Source organism: Plectropomus leopardus, chromosome 17 (assembly GCF_008729295.1).
Source record: "Plectropomus leopardus isolate mb chromosome 17, YSFRI_Pleo_2.0, whole genome shotgun sequence".
NCBI classification, from domain to species: domain Eukaryota; kingdom Metazoa; phylum Chordata; class Actinopteri; order Perciformes; family Serranidae; genus Plectropomus; species Plectropomus leopardus.
Window position 1 is genome coordinate 3,415,831 of NC_056479.1, and position 18,074 is coordinate 3,433,904.

Here is an 18,074-nt window from a genome sequence, read left to right on the forward strand (position 1 = left end):
TGAAGATCTAGCGAGCGACATATGAATATTTTCACGTTATGTAAGATGTACACAGAGAAGGGACAAATGTCCATGACGTACACAACATGTTGACAGTTTCGGTTGCTACACGGATGTATTTAAGCCTCGCACAGTCGCTTTGCGCCGCCCTGTAGTTTTTCCTCGCGCATTGACTCTACTAGCAGCACTTTCGGTTCGTGTTTGTTTTATCTTTTCGCTGAATTTCGTTCATTTATAATTGACAGTGTGTTATTGCCTGTTTTTTTTTATCACCTGGAGTTTTACCGTCACTGACGGAAGTGGAGCACTCTCTGAGGGAACCAGACTTTCTCTACAAACTTGTTTTATTTAATTATTTATTCCGGTGAACCATGGCGTGTGAAGGAAACGGCATGTCCGGTAAGCTTTTAAAGTACTCCTTACTGCTTCTAGGTCGAGTCTAATAAAAGTTTTCGAGGTTGTCGTTTGTGGTTATTTAATAGCTACATTATTTGACCGTCCGCGACTGTCCGTTGTATAAAGGGAAACATTGTTACCGTTTCCTGCAGATTGTGGAGGACTAAAACTGACAAAATCAACGATAAATAAATATATATTTAACTAAATAAATAAATGTGTCAATAAATAAATGAAAATGCCAAGAATGGCAGTATTTTATGAACTTCCCATTTATATTTCAGTTTTATTTATCAGTTTATTCATTTTCCCCATTTAATTTCCATTTTATTTAGCGATTTTTATTGATTTTCACATTCATTTAAATAAATAAGCCAATCAAAATTAAAATTAATGAATTGACAAATAAAATGGAGAATGAAATGGGAAATTAAATACATTTTGTAATTTTGGGTAGGATTTGTGTGTGTGGAAGTGTTTACTTCCTTCTATTCCTTTTTCGGACATGATATACTTATGTTTGTTTACAGAGTATGTACAGTGGGTATCTGATATTGTTGTTTTTGCTCATATTTTTATTTATTGTCTTATTTTATTTGCCATGTTCGAAATAAAGATCTTTCTAGCTATTTTTGGCATTTTTATTTATTTATTTATTTTTGATTTTGTCAATTTTAGTCCTCCATAGACGACAGCCCCAAGTTATAATGCTGCTTTCTATGATTTTAAACTTGTAACTAATTTGCACTAATGCTGTGTATTTCTCCTCAGATGCCAGGATAGGAGAGGCCCTCATTAAAAAGTAAGTCCCTCATCTCAAGGTTCAATAGCCCAAGAATGATTTTGTTCAATCAGCAGTTCAAAACTGGAATATATTCAGTTTTGTGAAATAAAGAAATAACCCATTAATGGATCAGTTATGAACATTTATCTCTAGCCATCAGTCAAAATCATTTCTTATCATTGAACAAGTAAAAAAGGTCAGTTTCCTGCCTTTGAGTGATGACATCTGGATGGGTCCACAATATATCAAAATTACAGCTGGAATTAATTGATAAGATGAATGACATAAAAATGAATTAGCAGCAGTTTAAATCATTGATTCTTTTTTTTTCTAACCCTTTGAAATCTGAGCAAACTGTCTGGTTTCTTTCAAAAACATGAGCAAAAAAACCCCAAAACAAAAGCAAGAGTGTATAAAAAAGTACAAAAAAATTACCTTAAAATCAGAAAAAAAGTAAAACAAAAAAAAACAAGACCTGAAAAAGTGGTAAAAATGTTATAATCTTTCTGTGACATAATTCTAAATATCTAACTATGATAATTATAAATATGGTTTTTCCCTACCTTTTTTCTCTAGACAATTTCCCTAGTTTTCTCTTTGTTTGTTTGTTGTTGACCTATTGAAGCCTGAGCAAATTTGCTTGATTTCATTTTGAAAACATGTGCAACAAGAAAATAAATGAGACAAAAATAGCAAGAAATTAGTACAAAAAGTACAAGAAAACTTACAACTCTTTTAAAAACTTACATAAAATAAACAAAAAGAAAAAAGAGAAAGTAAAAAAAAAAAACGGGACTTAAATAGTGGTTAAAAGTAATACTATTTCTGTAACATTATTTACATATGTAATTAAAATTGCTAGTTAAAGTTGTGCACTGCCATCTCCCCATGTTTTTGAAAGAAATGACACCAATCTGCTCAGGGTTCAGAGGTGTAAATACGTGTGAAAGGCTTCTTTTCTTTCTTTTGTTAGTTAATATTTTTTAGCCAACATAAGTCCGAATCACAAGTATTAAATATCCTTTTTTTGTGAAAGTCTTTTGAGAGCAGTAAAAGAAATTCAGTATCGCTCCATGTTTCAGGTAAAAGTACTTAAACAACTCTCAGTTGTGAGGCTATGCTGCTGTTCGTAGACACAAAAAGTTTTGGATTGTTGCTTTAGATAAGTTTTAGTGTGCTTTTTCTTCTGTTTTGACATATTAAAGATCAAATGATTAACTTGTAAAATAATCAGTAGGTTTATTAACAGTGAAAATAATAATTTAGTGTCACTGACCTAAAACACATTTCCTCAGTCCAGTTTATCTCAAGTGCGACTAAAATATGAGTCATCTGTTGTTTGTTCTACCTTCACTTTGCCTATTAAGCAATATTTTGTACTCTGCGATGTTAAGTTCCATATTTAAAGCAAGTTTCAGTTTTACCACTCAGTAATAGTTGATGCTCTTACAGGAAGTAACACATGTCGTAGCATGACTCATATCTGGAAGACTGTCAGTGAAAAGGGTCACTGATGTGTGAGATGCTTTTTTTTCAGAAATGGGTGTTTCCCTGCGGGCAATTTATGGTTTCCTGTTACTGCAGGATGCAGTTAAATCAATATCATCGTTTTTTATTTTATGTTTATGTGTTTCATTAACAGAGCTTTTTCCCAGTCACAAGAAAAAATGTTGGCATTGAACATTTCTGCAAACTACGGTTACATTACATTTATACATTATGTAGATGTGGTTATGTTTAGGCACAAAAACACTTAATGTGGTAAGAAAATGAACATGTTTTGGCTTAAAGTGCCCAGCTTTAGGCTCTGGGCACAATCACAGCAGGAAGTAGTATTGTGCCCGAGAGGCTTGGGCAGTATTACAGTAAACCAGGGACTGTTTGGCGCATTTTCTTTTTATTCTACATTTTTTGATAGTTTCTGGTGTGTGTTGTGTTCATGCATATGGCATACATTTCTGCAAGATTGTGTATTTTTTGTTTAGTTTTGTTCCATCTCAGCACCTACAATAAGTCTAAAATACACTGTGTAAACTAAACTGTTACATTCATTTTTCCACAACTCTATCCCATTCAGACTGCATTTTTTTTATCCCACAGCCATCAAAGAAAAAAAAACATGCTTTATATTTCCTCTGGGTATCATTCTGGGCTTTTGCCAGAATTTTTCGGTTTTTTAATTTGTAATATTTTATTCACTGTTTGTGTTTTGTTTGGTTTTTTTTTTCATCTAAAAACATGACAATACCATGGCATTTAAAGTTAAAAGTTAAAATTCTTAAACTTAATTAATAACTAATATTTATGGTTAGAACCAATGTTAGTTAAAACATTTAAGTCAATAAAAGTAGAAAATAATATTAATGTGTAATGTTTTTATTGCCTGATTTTGAAAAGAGTATTTTGTGTGCAGAGTGATACGAGTGTGTGTGATATTAAAGCGCCCAGTGATGCTTAAGCTGTCTAATCCAATAAAAGCTAAAAGCCAAAAATATAATCTTAAAAAGAAAAAAAGAAAAAAAATTGAAACTCTAGGTTTCTCTCATCCATCGATCTGATCGGCTCTGAACAGATCCACAGATCAATCATCCACCCTGAGTCACAAACTGCAGGGAAACAAGAGAACTCATGGAGAGCTCCAGCTGTGCTGCATTCATGGGCCAGCAAAAAGCTGAGAATTTGGAGAGGGGACACAGAATGACACAAAGCGGCATACAGGCATGTAAAAGGAAAAAAAAGCAGTGAACTTTGCCTTTAATATCCTGTTCTCTTTCAGCGTCATAGAGGAGGAGCTGAAGGACGTGCCCTCAGAAGACATCCCGCCACTCACCCCGCTGGCTGTCCAAGTCAATTCTGAGCAGGAGCAGAAGATGGTGACCCAGCTCAGCATAATGATCCGTATCATCGGCGACAGAGTCAAAGATGACCAGGAGTTCCAAGAGTGAGTCTGTCAGGCACTAAGGGCGCGTTCCGACTACATGGTACCGGCTCTACTCTACTGTACTCGCCTTTGGTATCGGGTAATTTTCTGGGGGTCATTTTCCATTAGAAGAAAGTATCGCCTCAGTGTAGCTGGTCATTATAGCGATGCAGCATGAAACTGTCGTGACGTCATCTTCTGTGCGACACATACACACAGACTCGCACTCGCTAGATACGCTCATCGGCCAGTAAGGTGAGGAACGTTTGCGTCCTTGATTGACCGTGGCGTGATTGATCTTTCTGTTTGCCATTTTGGGAAAGAAAAAAAAAATGATACAAAACTACGGTCGCTGCAAAAGCTTGGCTGTTTAAAAATGGCGGGCATGGGTTTGCGCTGTTCAGTGTATTCCGTGCGGGACGCACATTGATGATGACGCAGTGACGTTTCTCTCTGAACAAAGTGGTCTGCACTGTGTCCACATCACCTTTTAGTACCTTATAGTACCCTGTCAACTTTTTTTTCGAACCCCAGGAGAGCATGTACTAAAAGAGGTGGTACTGGGTACTTTTTCCTAATGGAGAACCGAAAAAAGCAAGTAGAGTAGAGCCGGTACCATGTGGTGGAAACGCGCCTTTTGTGTATCATGTGTATCCCAGCATTCATGGTACAATTTTGCAAACACCTACAGCAGCGGGTTATATGTGATGTTGATGCTCTTCAATTTGTTAAGTTTTAAAAACCTAAACTGCCCCCATTTTGTCTTGTGTCTCTTTTGCAGTGCGATAGACGGGGTGGCTTGTCCCTCCGAAAATAAATGGGAGCGCTTTAAGCAAGTGGCAAATAAAGTGTTTGAACAGGGGATCAGCTGGGAGAGGATCGCGGTGCTCTTTTATGTTGCGGGCAGGCTGGCTGTCAAGGTTGGTTCACTTCTTTTTGCTGCAGATCAGAATGAATTTTCATGAAAAAACTATAAAGCGTCCTACAGACTGTGAGATTTAAGCAACCTCATAAGTTTAGTGCATATCAAGTTTGATGTACAATGACTTCACCTACTCAATCACAGAATATGACCTATATGTCCATCAACGTCAGTATGCAAGAACAAAATATTTTTGGCGTTCGTCATCCATCTACGCCGCTGTAGTGGTGAGAGAAAAATGTAAACAAGCATGAATCGAGGTGTCGCTTTAGTGGCATTTATGTGTGTGGAAAAAAGTCTAAAGAGGAGGAGAATGTGGACATGGTCGTTCCAGGTTGGCCTCTTTGCCAACCTGGAACACCAATTTTGCAACAAGAGCTCAAAGTAAGTATTAGCATCTACTAGCATTTAGCATTAACTAGCAGAGGCGCATTGATCAGTGCGCCATTTCATGCTGCATTTCTATTGGTCGGTTAGTAGACCAATCTTAGACCATTTTAGAGCCACAACCAAAGATATTGCCACATTTCTTTCAGGTTGTCTTTCATCTGGGACAGCCCAAAATCACACAGTGTATATCAGGCTTTAAGTAGTATTTGACATTTTCTTGATCTTTGATATTTTTGTAGTTTAATGGTCTATGGCATGATAGCTCAGCCTGTTACCCACTGCAGGTCCTAATGACGTCAAAACATCATTGTCACTCATATTATTTGGAGGTCGACCGATATTGGTTTTCCAGGGCCGATGCTGATACCCATCATTATTAGCAGTTAATGAGACTGATAACCGATATTTAAAACTGATATGCATTTACAATAAAACTGAAAATCTTTGTGTCAAAATTTTGAATTTGGAATATATTAAACTCCAACACAAAACTTTGTTTAAACGCCTTTAGCAAATGTTTTATCAAAACTGAAACGTTCATCATATACAGACTTAAAACATTTTTTTTTTTATAAAGTCAAGTGAAAATTTAAATAAAAAATGAAAAAATAATAATATCTCCCTGAGGTTAAAAAAAATCCTCCCATGCTGACACTTTCTTTGCACTTTTTAATTAATTAATTTTATTGTTGATCATTAAAATAAAACACTGATACAGATAATCTGCAAAAAATATTGGCCCTAATAAACAGCCAGGCCGAAAATCTGTCTACCTTTTAATATCAATTCAAACTTTATTTAAGACTCGGGAGATCAGTCAAGGAAGACCCACATTTTCAATGATGCCTGACATCAACAAGGACATTAAAAACAATCAACAAGCAAAATAACTGTTAAAATAGAAATAAAACCACAGAAAATAAACAATAATAGCAACGTGAGTAGCTAAAATTACAAATACAGGATAGTAAACATGGTGTGGAAGTACAATTTAAAAAAAGATTCACACTCCATTAAAACAAGATGTGAAATAAGGCATTTAAAAAGCCATAATAGTGGAAGAGTGTCAAAGTTTAAGTTCCTTTGCATATAAGAGAATGATGTTTTTCAGCTCTGATTTGGGGGAATATGGAGCAAATAGCTAGTCTGTCACTGTGTACAAAGATTATATGAGTTTAGATTTAAGAAGTACAAAAAGTAGTGGGGAAGCATGTGTTTCAAAGCTTTAAAGATGAATATGAAGCTTCCACAGGAATTCTGCTGCAGCTTCACTCTGTCTGAACCTGGTGTTGTTGTTATTCATCAGATGGTGGAGGCTCATCTCCCTCAGTCAGTGAGGGAGATCCTCAGTATGACTGTGGAGTTTTTCAAGAACAATCTACTCGGCTGGATTCGGGAACATGGAGGATGGGTATGTTGGGTGTTCATGTCTTTCCTTCCTTCCCTTAATTCCATAATCTAAGAACACTGAGACCTTTGTTCATTTACTTTCACTGTGCAGATAATGTTGTATTTATTTCATTTTTGCCTGGACCGCAGAAAAGTACTGCAGTTAGGTTGATTTCCAGTATTGCCTGTCTGGTCCGGTTTACGAAACTTGAACCGCTTTGATTTCATGCAAACGTGCTGCACTATATTTGTCATTATGACACGTTTTTAACTCAAATTACAGAATAAATTAGTATTAGGCAATATGACAACATATAATATTGTATTTATAAATGGATTAACTTAGCCACCAGTGTCCAATGGGTCATGTTTAACACTTTGAAACCTGAGCAAATAGGCTTGCAATCATTTTCAAAAACATGGGGTGAAGGCAATGAGCAGCAACAAAGGAAATGACTCAAAAAACATTATTGTAAATAAGTAATTACGATAATTATATATTTTTATTTTTTTTCTCTAGCTTTTTCTTTTTTTTGCCCTAGACATTTTCCCTAGCTTTTTTTTCTTTTAAATCTACAAATTTCTTGCAGTTTTTATGAAACATGTCCTACCAAGTATCTCATTGCCTTACTAACTATGTTTCTGAAAAAGAAAACCACACTAATTTGCTCAGGGTTTAACAGTTTAAATACTTTTGAAAGGCATTTGAAAGGACAACACACTGTCCAGCACAAGGAGAATAAAGTCACTCCAGTTAAAGTTACAGTTATGGTCGATGTAGTGTTGGATTTTCCTCAGTTGTTGCTGTTCTTTTAGAATGAATAAGTGCAAACAGTCCTCAGTTACGTCTTTAGGATCCAACTATTTGGCAATCTAAGCACATTGACCATATAGTTGTATGAATGTTTTCCATACCGATTTTGGGAGTTGTTTTCTCATCATGACCAGAGCCGTCTCTCCACAGATCAACAGTTTCTCGGAGCTGGCGGTGGCGTCTGTGCAGAGCATGTCAGCGATGAGCTCACACAACTACGGCCTCTTCCTCATCTTCTTAGCCGGGCTGGCTCTTGGAAGCGTCATCACCTGGAGACTGACCAAATAGCTCTGAGGCACATGCACACACACACACACACACACACACACACACACACACACACACACACACACACACAAATACGCACAATCCAGACCCAGGTCCCCTTTGTGTTCAGTCCAGGCGTTTACCAAATAGCTGGTATTTGCCCTGACTGCAGCTTGTTTACACCTGTGTGTTTATCATTCAGAGGCATCATGTGATGACAGCAAAGAGCCCAGATGCTGTTGTGCCCTGATCACACATCACCATGGGATGATCAAAACTTTGACGTGCCTCTCACATACTTTTCTGCCTTCTCTGAAGTCATCTATGCAAACTGGAAAACTTGAAATGTGTCATAGCTCACATTTTTTTTATGGATGTACTGTGTCACGTCAAACAGATATTCTCTTTGTAGATTGCCACAGAGCAAGTATAAGAGGGAAAAACCCCAAAAATGGAAACGCGGGGTCTCATTCATGAAACGTAAGTGGAATTAATTTGTGGGTAAACTGTTTACAGAAAGGATTAACGCGTATTTTGGCATTCATCGAGATTTTAGTAGCTCCAATCTTCTCATCGGTATTACTGCCTTTGACCGTTCGTAGTGCTTGTGTAAATGTAAATAAGGAATGCATACACACACACACACACACACACACACACACACACACACACACACACACACACACAAAATTCCAATTCATTTGGTGTTAAACATGACACAAGATTAGAAATAAAACACATTTAGCTGAATTAGTTTGCAGTTAGCAGATTTAAGCATTAGATTGGGTGTAGATTTGAAAATGGTTATTTAAATCATCTTAATACCTGTGTTTCTGAGTTTGCTGTTGGCTGCTCCAGTGCAGGTAGAGCTCTAAACTCTCACAGATTTACCAGCATTTCATGAATGAGACCCAGTTTTCTGTGTGAAGGCCCTTTCAGTTTGCAGCGGTGATCAGGTGCTAACACGTGATCTGTGTGCCTTTACACAGGATGTGACCATCCTGATGTTATGAATGTTTAGCCAGCGTTCAGCATCACCGCACAGCCCAAATCCCAGTTTCTTGATCATATTGTTACTGGCCACCAATGTAGTCAGATGTCTTTATTTTGTTGAATTTAGGTTTTGGCGTCAAGTGACCGACATTCATTTTTTAACGCCTACTGGCAACCTCAATTTGATGTCAAATACTGACAACAGATGACGTTTTTTGATATTTTTTTGTTATGAAGAAACCAAAATCCAAAGTCTTCCAAATGTCTCACGCTAACGGCATCTTGAACAAAAATATTTAGTTGTAAGTTTTGGAGAATAAAACCCAAAGTCTTCAAAATGTCATTATGTTAACATCCAAATGTGAAATTCTGAATTTGCTAGACATTTAAAATATTTTTCATTCCAACACAATTTAATAAGAGAATACAACACCTTTTTAACGTCATGTTGATGTCGGGTGCAGGCGGGGTAGCCCTGGCAGCTTGTTCACGTGTTCTGTACAAAGAAGGGCACAACAAAACAGCAGTGAGACTGTGTGTCATAGAGAAAGACAGGACAGCTTTTTAATCGGTCTGCCAGGGATTAATAAACTGTGATTCAGATGTAATCAATGCAAAAGATCTGAAAAGAGAGAACTAAACTAAACTAAACTCATGAAAGTTGTCTACCAGTTGACCTCCATCGTTATAGGTTTCATGAATATTCATACACATGAACACTTCATTTTTTAACAGATCTCTTTAACCCTTTCAGACCTGAGAAAATTGGCTTGATGTCTTTTAAAAACATAGCTAAAAGGCAATAAGCAACTTAAGAGGAAATTACACAAAAACTAATAAAACATTTGTAAAAAGTACAGGAAAATTACCTCAAAATAAAAAATAAATAAATAGAGTGACTCACAAAACAAAGAATATTGAGGATGTGTTTGACATAAGATTGTTTATACTGCCCTGTTATAGTCTAACAAACAGATGATGTTTACAGATTAACTAATCACTAGAATCTAGTGGCCATTACATTCATTTTTTCTTTCCTTTTTTATTTTTATGGCAGATATGTTGATTATTTATGTCTTCTAAATATATATTTTGAATTTGATTTAAATTTTCTTTTTGTATGGGGGAAAAAATAAAGTGTAAAAAATTAGAAAATTAAACCAAAGGAAAAAAAAAAATAAAAGAAAAATAAACAAAACAAGAAAATGACCCAAAAAAGTGCTTAAAAATGATAATTCTCCAAAATGATTCTCAGTATAATATAATTATAATTATAGATGGGTTTTTGTTGGACATTTTTTTCCCTTGCTTCTTTACAAATAATTTTTCAAAAATAATTTCTCGCAATTTGCAGAACAGTTCTTGCCAAGTTGCGTATTGCCTTCTTTCTCATTTCTTCAAAAGAAAGCAAATCAATTTGCTCAGATTTTAAAGATTTAAATACTAGTGAAAAGTGTTGCAGTACAAAAAAGTCACGTCGATCTAGGTTTCAAAGGGTTAAAGAAATATTATCATGAGGTCCCAGGTGCAACTGAAAACACATAGGACGTAAACTACAGGACCTCCTCTGACGCCTGAGTGAAAAGTGAGGATAAGAGGTATAAAATAGGAAGAGAGAAGGAGAGAGAAAGTTTGCAGGATTGTGTACTTGCACCTTGTAGAGATTTAGTGGTTTTATAAAAGTTTACAGAGTTCTCATCAGCAGGACAAAGATGCACTAAAAGTACTTTTACTTGATAAACTGAGATTGAGAACGAGCCACTGTAAGGATGATGGCACGATGTGCTAGCAAGAAGTGAACAAAGAAAAAGCAACTGAGGTGATGAGATAAATTTTAATTAGAGCAGTAGAATTTTGATTTTTTTTAATTGTGACGATTAACAAAATTTTTATAGTTTATTGCGATGAATCGCATTTTTTATCACATTTTAAATTCAATTATTTTGCATTTACAAAACTTTTGAAGTTTATATTGATGAGGTGAAGCAGATTGTCTTCTCACCAGATTGTCCTGATAAGAATCAAATGACGGCAAAAACCTGCATAGGATTAACATCAGGTGGGTATGTCTGTAAAGAGGAGACTCATGGGTACCCACACAACCTATTTTCATTCAGATATCTTGAGGTCAGAGGTCAAGGGACCCCTGTGAAAATGGCCATGCCGTTTGCCTATTGGCAAAACTTTGGAGTGTCATTTGGCCCCCTGTAGTCCCTGTCTCTTAAAGACAGGAATGTCAACCAGTGATCAACGCAGTTAAAAAATCAATAAAAATCAATAAATTAGCGTTATGTACGGACCAAACTCATATAGGGAACGTGCCAACTCTTGACTACCTTTTTTTTTTCTTTATTTTTTATTTTTTCAACATATTGGTTACATATACAACATGTAAGGCATACTTACAACTTTCCCATACATATCATATTTTTTTGGTTTTTGCTCTTTTTATTTCAGCATTACTAAGTATCCTTTCAGTCGCAATATTTCTAACTACTACATATTCAATATTCAGTATTTATCTCCTACCTTGCTGTTCACACGAAAAGACCAGAAAAAAAAACATATAGAATTATGACATTTCAGTAGTGATATAAATCAAGGTTAAAAATCGAACTAAAACAAAAAGTGAACAAGGAAGTAAAGCAGAAGAAAAAAAAGTCCCATTTTTAAGTGAAAAACAAAATCTCCCACTGCTCACTAAAGAATTTTGTGGGTACTGCTGCAAGTTTACTTCAAAAAGTATAGTTTTAAATTTATTCTATTGTACATGGAATGTACATTTAAGTTAGTATGACTCCTTTCAAAGAGAGAGGACACCCAAAATCTAAATCACAATAAAATTATGAGTGAGACCATAAAACAGTTATGAGTTTATTTACAACTTTTCTATGCAGCATATGATGCTGCTTAAATAAAAGTCAGCCTGACATGGATGTGCATTGTTTTTTTTGTAAATATGTCTCATGATATGCCCTAGAGCTAAATGATTAGACTGTCTCCGGTGGTCTAATGTGAACAAAGTTAGAATCACAAGATATCAGAATCACAGTACGAATAGAATTAGCATCCAAGTATCATTATAGCATATTCGGAGATATGCATATTATCCCAGCCGTACTGCTTTACAACCTTCCACTGATAAACATGTGGTGGTTGTGGTGGTTCTACAGTTTATGAATGAATCTTCATTTTTTCAAAGTGTGACTTTGAGCGGTTGCGTGTTGAACCTCAATGGGGGAGAAGAATTGCTTTCCGCCAAAGATGGAGGCAATAAAGGGGACCTCAGGGATTGCCGCTTTAAAGTGTTCATCTCTAAATAGGTACTTTTCTTTCTGGTGCTTGTATAGCAACAGCAGTTTAACCCTTTGAAACCTGGATTGACATCTGTTTTCTTTTACCATGTTCAGATGCCTTTCACAAGAATTAAAACTTTTGAAGCTCGAAAAAAAACTAGAAAATATGGAAAAAAGGTAATAAGCAACTTGCAAAGAAATGTCCTGCAAATTTTAAGAAATGTGTTGATTTGGAAAAAAAAAGTCCAGGAAACTATAATTATTTGTAATCATTAAAATAATAAATTTGAAATTATGATTCTGGTAGCACTTTTTCAGGTTATTTTCTTTTTTTGTGTGTGTGTGTGATTTTAATTGACTTTAAACTAATTTTTAGGTAATTTTCTTGTACTTTTTACCAATTTCTTGCAAATTTTGGGTCATTTCTACTTAAGTTGCTCATTGCTATCTTTTCTTTTTTTTTTAATTTTTTAAATTTTAATCATGCCAATTTGCTTAGGTTTCAAATAGTTAATACATTTTTTTTATCTTTTTATTGGCTGTCAGGGTTAAGGTACAACTGACTACAGCTGGGAATTGTCATTGTTTACTCTTGCCCCCAAACGATTGGTTTGTTTTTAGCTTTTTATGGATATATATATAAAGCCTGTAAATAACAGCAAATGTCAAATATATACTGTATGTGTGAGGACATTTAGAGACAGTGTCAACATTACAGAGTTTGTCCACCAGAGAGTGCTGACAGGTCAACTTTCATACTGTAAAATGTCCCACTCACAGTAGTTCATGTCTTTTTTTCACAGTATTTTAAAAGCTAATAAAATGAATTCTGTCATCAAAAATCTTTGTTCATGTTTTGTTTAGTTTTTAGTTTATCTTTAACTAATCACCCAAAAGAACGCAATTCTGTTGTATTCTTAAATTTATTGCTCAGTGGTTTTTCGTTGACTGCAACCCCAACCGTAAAAGACTGGAATTAAATGTGTGCAAGTACACAGCTAGCAATGTTTTGGTTTTACAAACACTCTGAGAATAGCACAGTGCAACAAATGTGGTATTTTAGTAACGTTTTCAGCAGCAAATTTTCTATGATTTCCCCGAATGTTTTCTTTTTAAAGTTAGGGTAACATTTTCTACAAACATCAAAAAATTTTGAAAATGTCTTTTTTGTTTTTACAAAAGCAAATTATTATTATCGTAGCAAAGTATCATACAAATTAAACTTATGACCTTCTAATTGTACCACACGCAAATTCAGAGTTTCATGGTAATCCATTCAATCATGACATTTCACCCCAAACTGCTACCTCAAGCACTGTAGGAAAGAAGATCACCAAGTTCATTCAGCATCATCCTTTGAAGAACAGGAGTATCTCAAACACATTTTGTGGCAATCCACTTAATAGTTTTTGTGTTATTTCAGTCAAATATCCATCCTTGCAGCCATGCTGCTGCCCAGGCTAATGAAAACAACAACTGCTACTCCCCATATCTACAAAACTTAACTGTCACAGTGTGACATGTAATGTACCTGTAACTCTGCTGTAATTGCACAGTGTGTAGAGGCTTTTGGGTAAGAAGCCAGACACTGATCAGATTGCAGTTTACAGTTTTTCTGTGGTTCTCTTACTTCTCTCTGTGTTTTTCCTTTAAAAAAACATCTTCCTCACAAAGTGCACTATATCAGTCCTGTTAAGCGCTCTTTGAACTGAAATAAACCTGAATCCTCCCCCTCCTTCCTGTCATTTTTCCTACATTCCCTGTGCTAAGAATAAGCTCTATCAAGTTCATGTGTGATTTGGCTTAACATAATTATAGCCTACCCTACACTGCTACCTCTCTCTTTATCTCTCTCTGTCTGTCTCTCTCTCCCTCCCTGTGTCTCTCTCTTGCTCCCCGGTGTCTCTTGTGGTCCTATAAGCGGTAGACAATTAGCAGGGAAGGGTAGTTTTTATTAATTATCCGGTAGCAAGGGATGAGAAAAAGAGGGATTGATTGATGGATGGAAGGATGGAAGGATAATGATGGAGAAGAGGTGTTGAGCGTACAGAAAGTCAGATTGTTCAGTGTTGTTACAGGAGCAGTATGTAGGATTTAGAGGACCTTTGGTTAAAATTGAATATAATAATTACAATAATGTTTTTATTAATGTGTATCACAGGAAATTAAGAGTCCTTGTGTTTTCATTAGTTTAGAACAAGCCCTTCTTAGTATTGTAATCATGCAAGAACCTGCATGGCTGAAAAATACAGCCAACTTGGTAGCTGTAGAGCCAGAAACTACAGTTTCTCTTTTGGCCACTAGGGGCTGGCTCCAAGAGCAAGTCAATCATTATAGTGATCCATGTTAAGATGCCCAACTTCACACCAGAAATTAATATGTTTACAGCCGGGTTTGGTCTCTATAACTAATTTCAACATTCATGACGACTGTACAGAGGGTGAGTTTTTATATAACTCACCTTTTTAAATGTTATTAAGTTTTGCATAATTTTTGCAGTTGCAACAATAATTTTGGATTATTGTTTACATTTGTTGTTTAAATTTGTTTACCACAGAGCTCATTTTCTGCAATGAGCCAAAATCCAATGGAAAAATCCCATGGGATCTCTGAAAACAGACAGGGTGACATTAGCTTTTGTGTTGGCGTGCAGAAAAACATCATCCATACCCCAGAATGTGATTGGGTTAATTTCACTTCACTTCATCTGATAATTGGCTAGACAGAAGATCCATTTTCCCCCACAGTATTACAATCTGCTGTGAAGTGTCTTTACATCCGATCAGCTTTCAAACTCACGGATCTGTTACTCACACTCTTCTGAACTGAATTTCATTTACTGACAGGTACTTTACCCTGCAGCATATTAAAGCAGACCTTTTTAATATTCTGGCTCTGTGCAAATGTTCTGTCTAAATGCTAAAGTAACTACCTGCCAGCAACTTATTTTAATCCATGTGTGTAAAGGAAGAAATCACATCCATTTATGTGGCTGTGATGTTGTGTCTGATAGCACTGTTTCAAGCATCAGTGTGTAGCAGTTTTAAATATGCATTTGGATCAGCCATGGAAACTGGGCTTGTGTGTGTGTGTGTGTGTGCGTGTGTGTGTGTGTGTGTGTGTGTGTGTGTGTGTGTGTGTGTGTGTGTGTGTGTGTGAGTGTGAGTGTGAGTGTGTGTGTGTGTGTGTGTGTGTTAGTGTGATTCCACTGGTCTTTTTCCCGTCTTTCTGCCGGTCCATGTTCATTCATTATTCATCCCTCAGCAGTGTCCTGCCCTCCTCCCTGCTCATTTATTATGGCTGTGCAGTAGAAAAACACTGGCAGGGGCATCCTGTGCTAGGTGTGTGTCTCAGGTGATGTAACATGCCCTCTGGCAGCCATCTTGGAAATCCGCAGCACTTGACAACATTGGCTTTGAAAGCTGGCTGCATTTCTCATAATTTGACTGTCTCAGCATAAAATAAAGGCATTTCAGGAAAGGAAGAAGAAAGATAAGAATTAACTGATACTGTGTAGTTTTAATTGCGAACATTTTCACATCTAACAATCATCATAGAAATAAGACTTTTTGTCTTGTGATCACATATTGACTGGACACAGCAGCCCACTGCTGAACCCTTCAGCATGCCGACATAGTAAGATAATACAACAGCAAAGGCGGAGTCCTGGTTATTTCTGTGAAAGTTGCCCAGTGGTGCATGAAGCCCAAAACGTTTGACATCTGGGTGTGAAATTAGCCATATTTTTTCTGCTCTACTGCTGTTTGATTGGCCCTAGAGAGCAAACACACTAGAGACTAAATCCAGTGGTAGTGAGGCTGACATCTGACGTTTTAGTGGATACTTCATGTTTAGACCTCAGCTAACTTGAATGGGGATAAAAGGATTCAGTTGTGTGGCTCTTTATAATCTTTTGAAATGTTCAATAGCAAAATGAGTTGTTTTACTGAGGTTGTGATGCTCAAAGGATTTTATCCTCTCATTTACAGACAATTCTCTCACAATGCAAGTCTATCAAAAAAGAAGGCCTTTTCTGACTTAGTGGCATCATCCACAGTTTGGCCACTAAAGCCTGGCGCTGTTTCTGGTGGGCTTGCTACAGCAGCATTTTCCAAATCTCACATTTTAACAAAAATATGTACTTTTTGGATTATATATATATAGCTACATACCCATTGGTCTTTCATAACATTATAAAGACTAAGGTCAAATGCAAACTAAGTTTACCACCACGCGATTGAATGCCTCTGTGCACCAGTCAAGTTGCACTTATAATTAACATCCATGTGTGTGAAAACATGGATGCTTCACACATCTTTTCCCCCGGCAGCAAAGATGATATATAAAATCACAATGTCAAGGTGGGCACCCAAGGATAATGCTGGGTAGGAGGGTATAGGAGTTTTATGACCATGACCTTGACCTTTGACCATCAGATTCTAATCAGTTAATTTGTGAGTTCAAGTGGACATTTTTGCCAAATTTGAGGATTTCAGATATTGCATTTGCGAAAATGAGACAGCTGTAAGGTCACAGTGACCGTGACTTTTGAACACCAAAATCTGATCAGCTCATTGTTGAGTTCAAGTGAATATTTGTGTCAAATGTAGAACAACTATATACTTGATTGTCATAATTATATATTTAACATTATATTACAGAACATAATGTTAAATGTTTCAGCATTTTTTGGGTCATTTTCTTCTTTTTTTAAATATTTTTTTCTCATTTTCTTGCAATTTTTGTTGTTTTTTTTTTTTTACTAATTTCTTGCTCATTTTTAGGCCATTTCTGTTAAGTTTCTTATTGCCTTCAACCATTGCTTTTGTAAGAAGTAAAACCAATTTGCTCATGTTTCAAAGGGTTAACCCACTTAAAATGTTTTTAGTGCAATAAAATTTTTATTATGACTTCATTCAAAATGATTAAATTTTCATGAGAAACATTATTTGTTGTTTCAATATATCTATATGTTTATATATTTTCACATGCATTGGCACAAAAGAATAGACAATGGCCCTTATTTTTATTTTTTCATTACTCCTCTATTAAATTCTCTTATTTTGCAAGTATGGGAAACAAAAATGGTAGAAGGAGAGGAGGCGAAGCGTGAGGGGAGCAGGAAGGAAGCGAGGAGGTCAGAGGGGGCACGTGGACAGCTCGGGATAGAGAGAGAGAGGAGGAGACAGAGAGGAGAGGGGAGGGAGACTGCAGTGTTTTTTGGTCCCCTGCAATACTCTGTTTTGGCCCTTAGATGTCCCCGTGCACCACACTGCAGTAAAACAGATCCAAGAACAGATGCTGAAACTGCACTGCACACAGGGTTGGTGTGTGCTTGCGTGCCCGTGCGTGCGTGCGTGCGTGCGAGCGTGCATGTGTGCGCGTGAGAGAGAGAGAGACAGAGAGAGGGTATGAGAGACATCCAGGTACAGACTCTCTCTCTTTCTGTAGCAACAATGCAGTTTTATGCCCTTGATCTTCCATCCGTCTTTGATGTAATAGGTCCCTTTCGGTCTCATGTATTTAAAGGACTGGTTCAACATTTGGGAAACACACTTATTTGCTTTCTTTCTTGGACTGAGATGAGAAGAAGGGTATAAATCTCATTTCCAAAGATGGAGTCACAACATGGTTAGCCTAGCTAGCTTAGCATGAGGACTAGTGCTATGCCTGTCGAGCTTAAAGTTCTCACACAGCACATATGCAGTTTCCATTCACCTGTATGTGTGATTGGAGAAGCCAAAAAAGCAAACTTTATAAAAATAAATTCTGATAGTATGAAGTATGTAACTTCCAAAACCTCCAATGAAAGAGAAAAAAGATGATGGCAACCCCAAAAAGTCACATCTTTGTGGAGCAATGAGAGAGCTTAGTTACTTTTCTTAGTTTTTTTTTGTTTGTTT

At 36.3% G+C, this 18,074-nt stretch overlaps 1 protein-coding gene across 1 annotated transcript; it reads left to right on the forward strand.

Annotated features, from left to right (window-relative positions):
* Positions 1 to 143: 143 nt before the first annotated feature.
* On the forward strand, positions 144 to 9,596 carry LOC121956769 (apoptosis regulator BAX-like). Its single transcript, XM_042505147.1, has 6 exons — positions 144 to 399; positions 1,168 to 1,198; positions 3,957 to 4,121; positions 4,882 to 5,020; positions 6,719 to 6,823; positions 7,766 to 9,596. Exons 1-6 carry the CDS (start codon positions 372 to 374, stop codon positions 7,901 to 7,903), a joined length of 606 nt encoding a protein of 201 aa, XP_042361081.1. The 5' UTR covers positions 144 to 371; the 3' UTR covers positions 7,904 to 9,596.
* The last annotated feature ends 8,478 nt before the right edge of the window (positions 9,597 to 18,074 follow it).

What these genes read in the sequence shown, in the direction of transcription:
- LOC121956769 (XM_042505147.1), top strand. Translation starts at nt 372, where the DNA reads ATGGCGTGTGAAGGAAACGGCATGTCCG. An exon ending in GGAGAGGCCCTCATTAAAAA is followed by an intron (nt 1,199 to 3,956) that starts GTAAGTCCCTCA and finishes GTTCTCTTTCAG; the next exon opens with CGTCATAGAGGAGGAGCTGA. An exon ending in CGGGCAGGCTGGCTGTCAAG is followed by an intron (nt 5,021 to 6,718) that starts GTTGGTTCACTT and finishes GTTATTCATCAG; the next exon opens with ATGGTGGAGGCTCATCTCCC.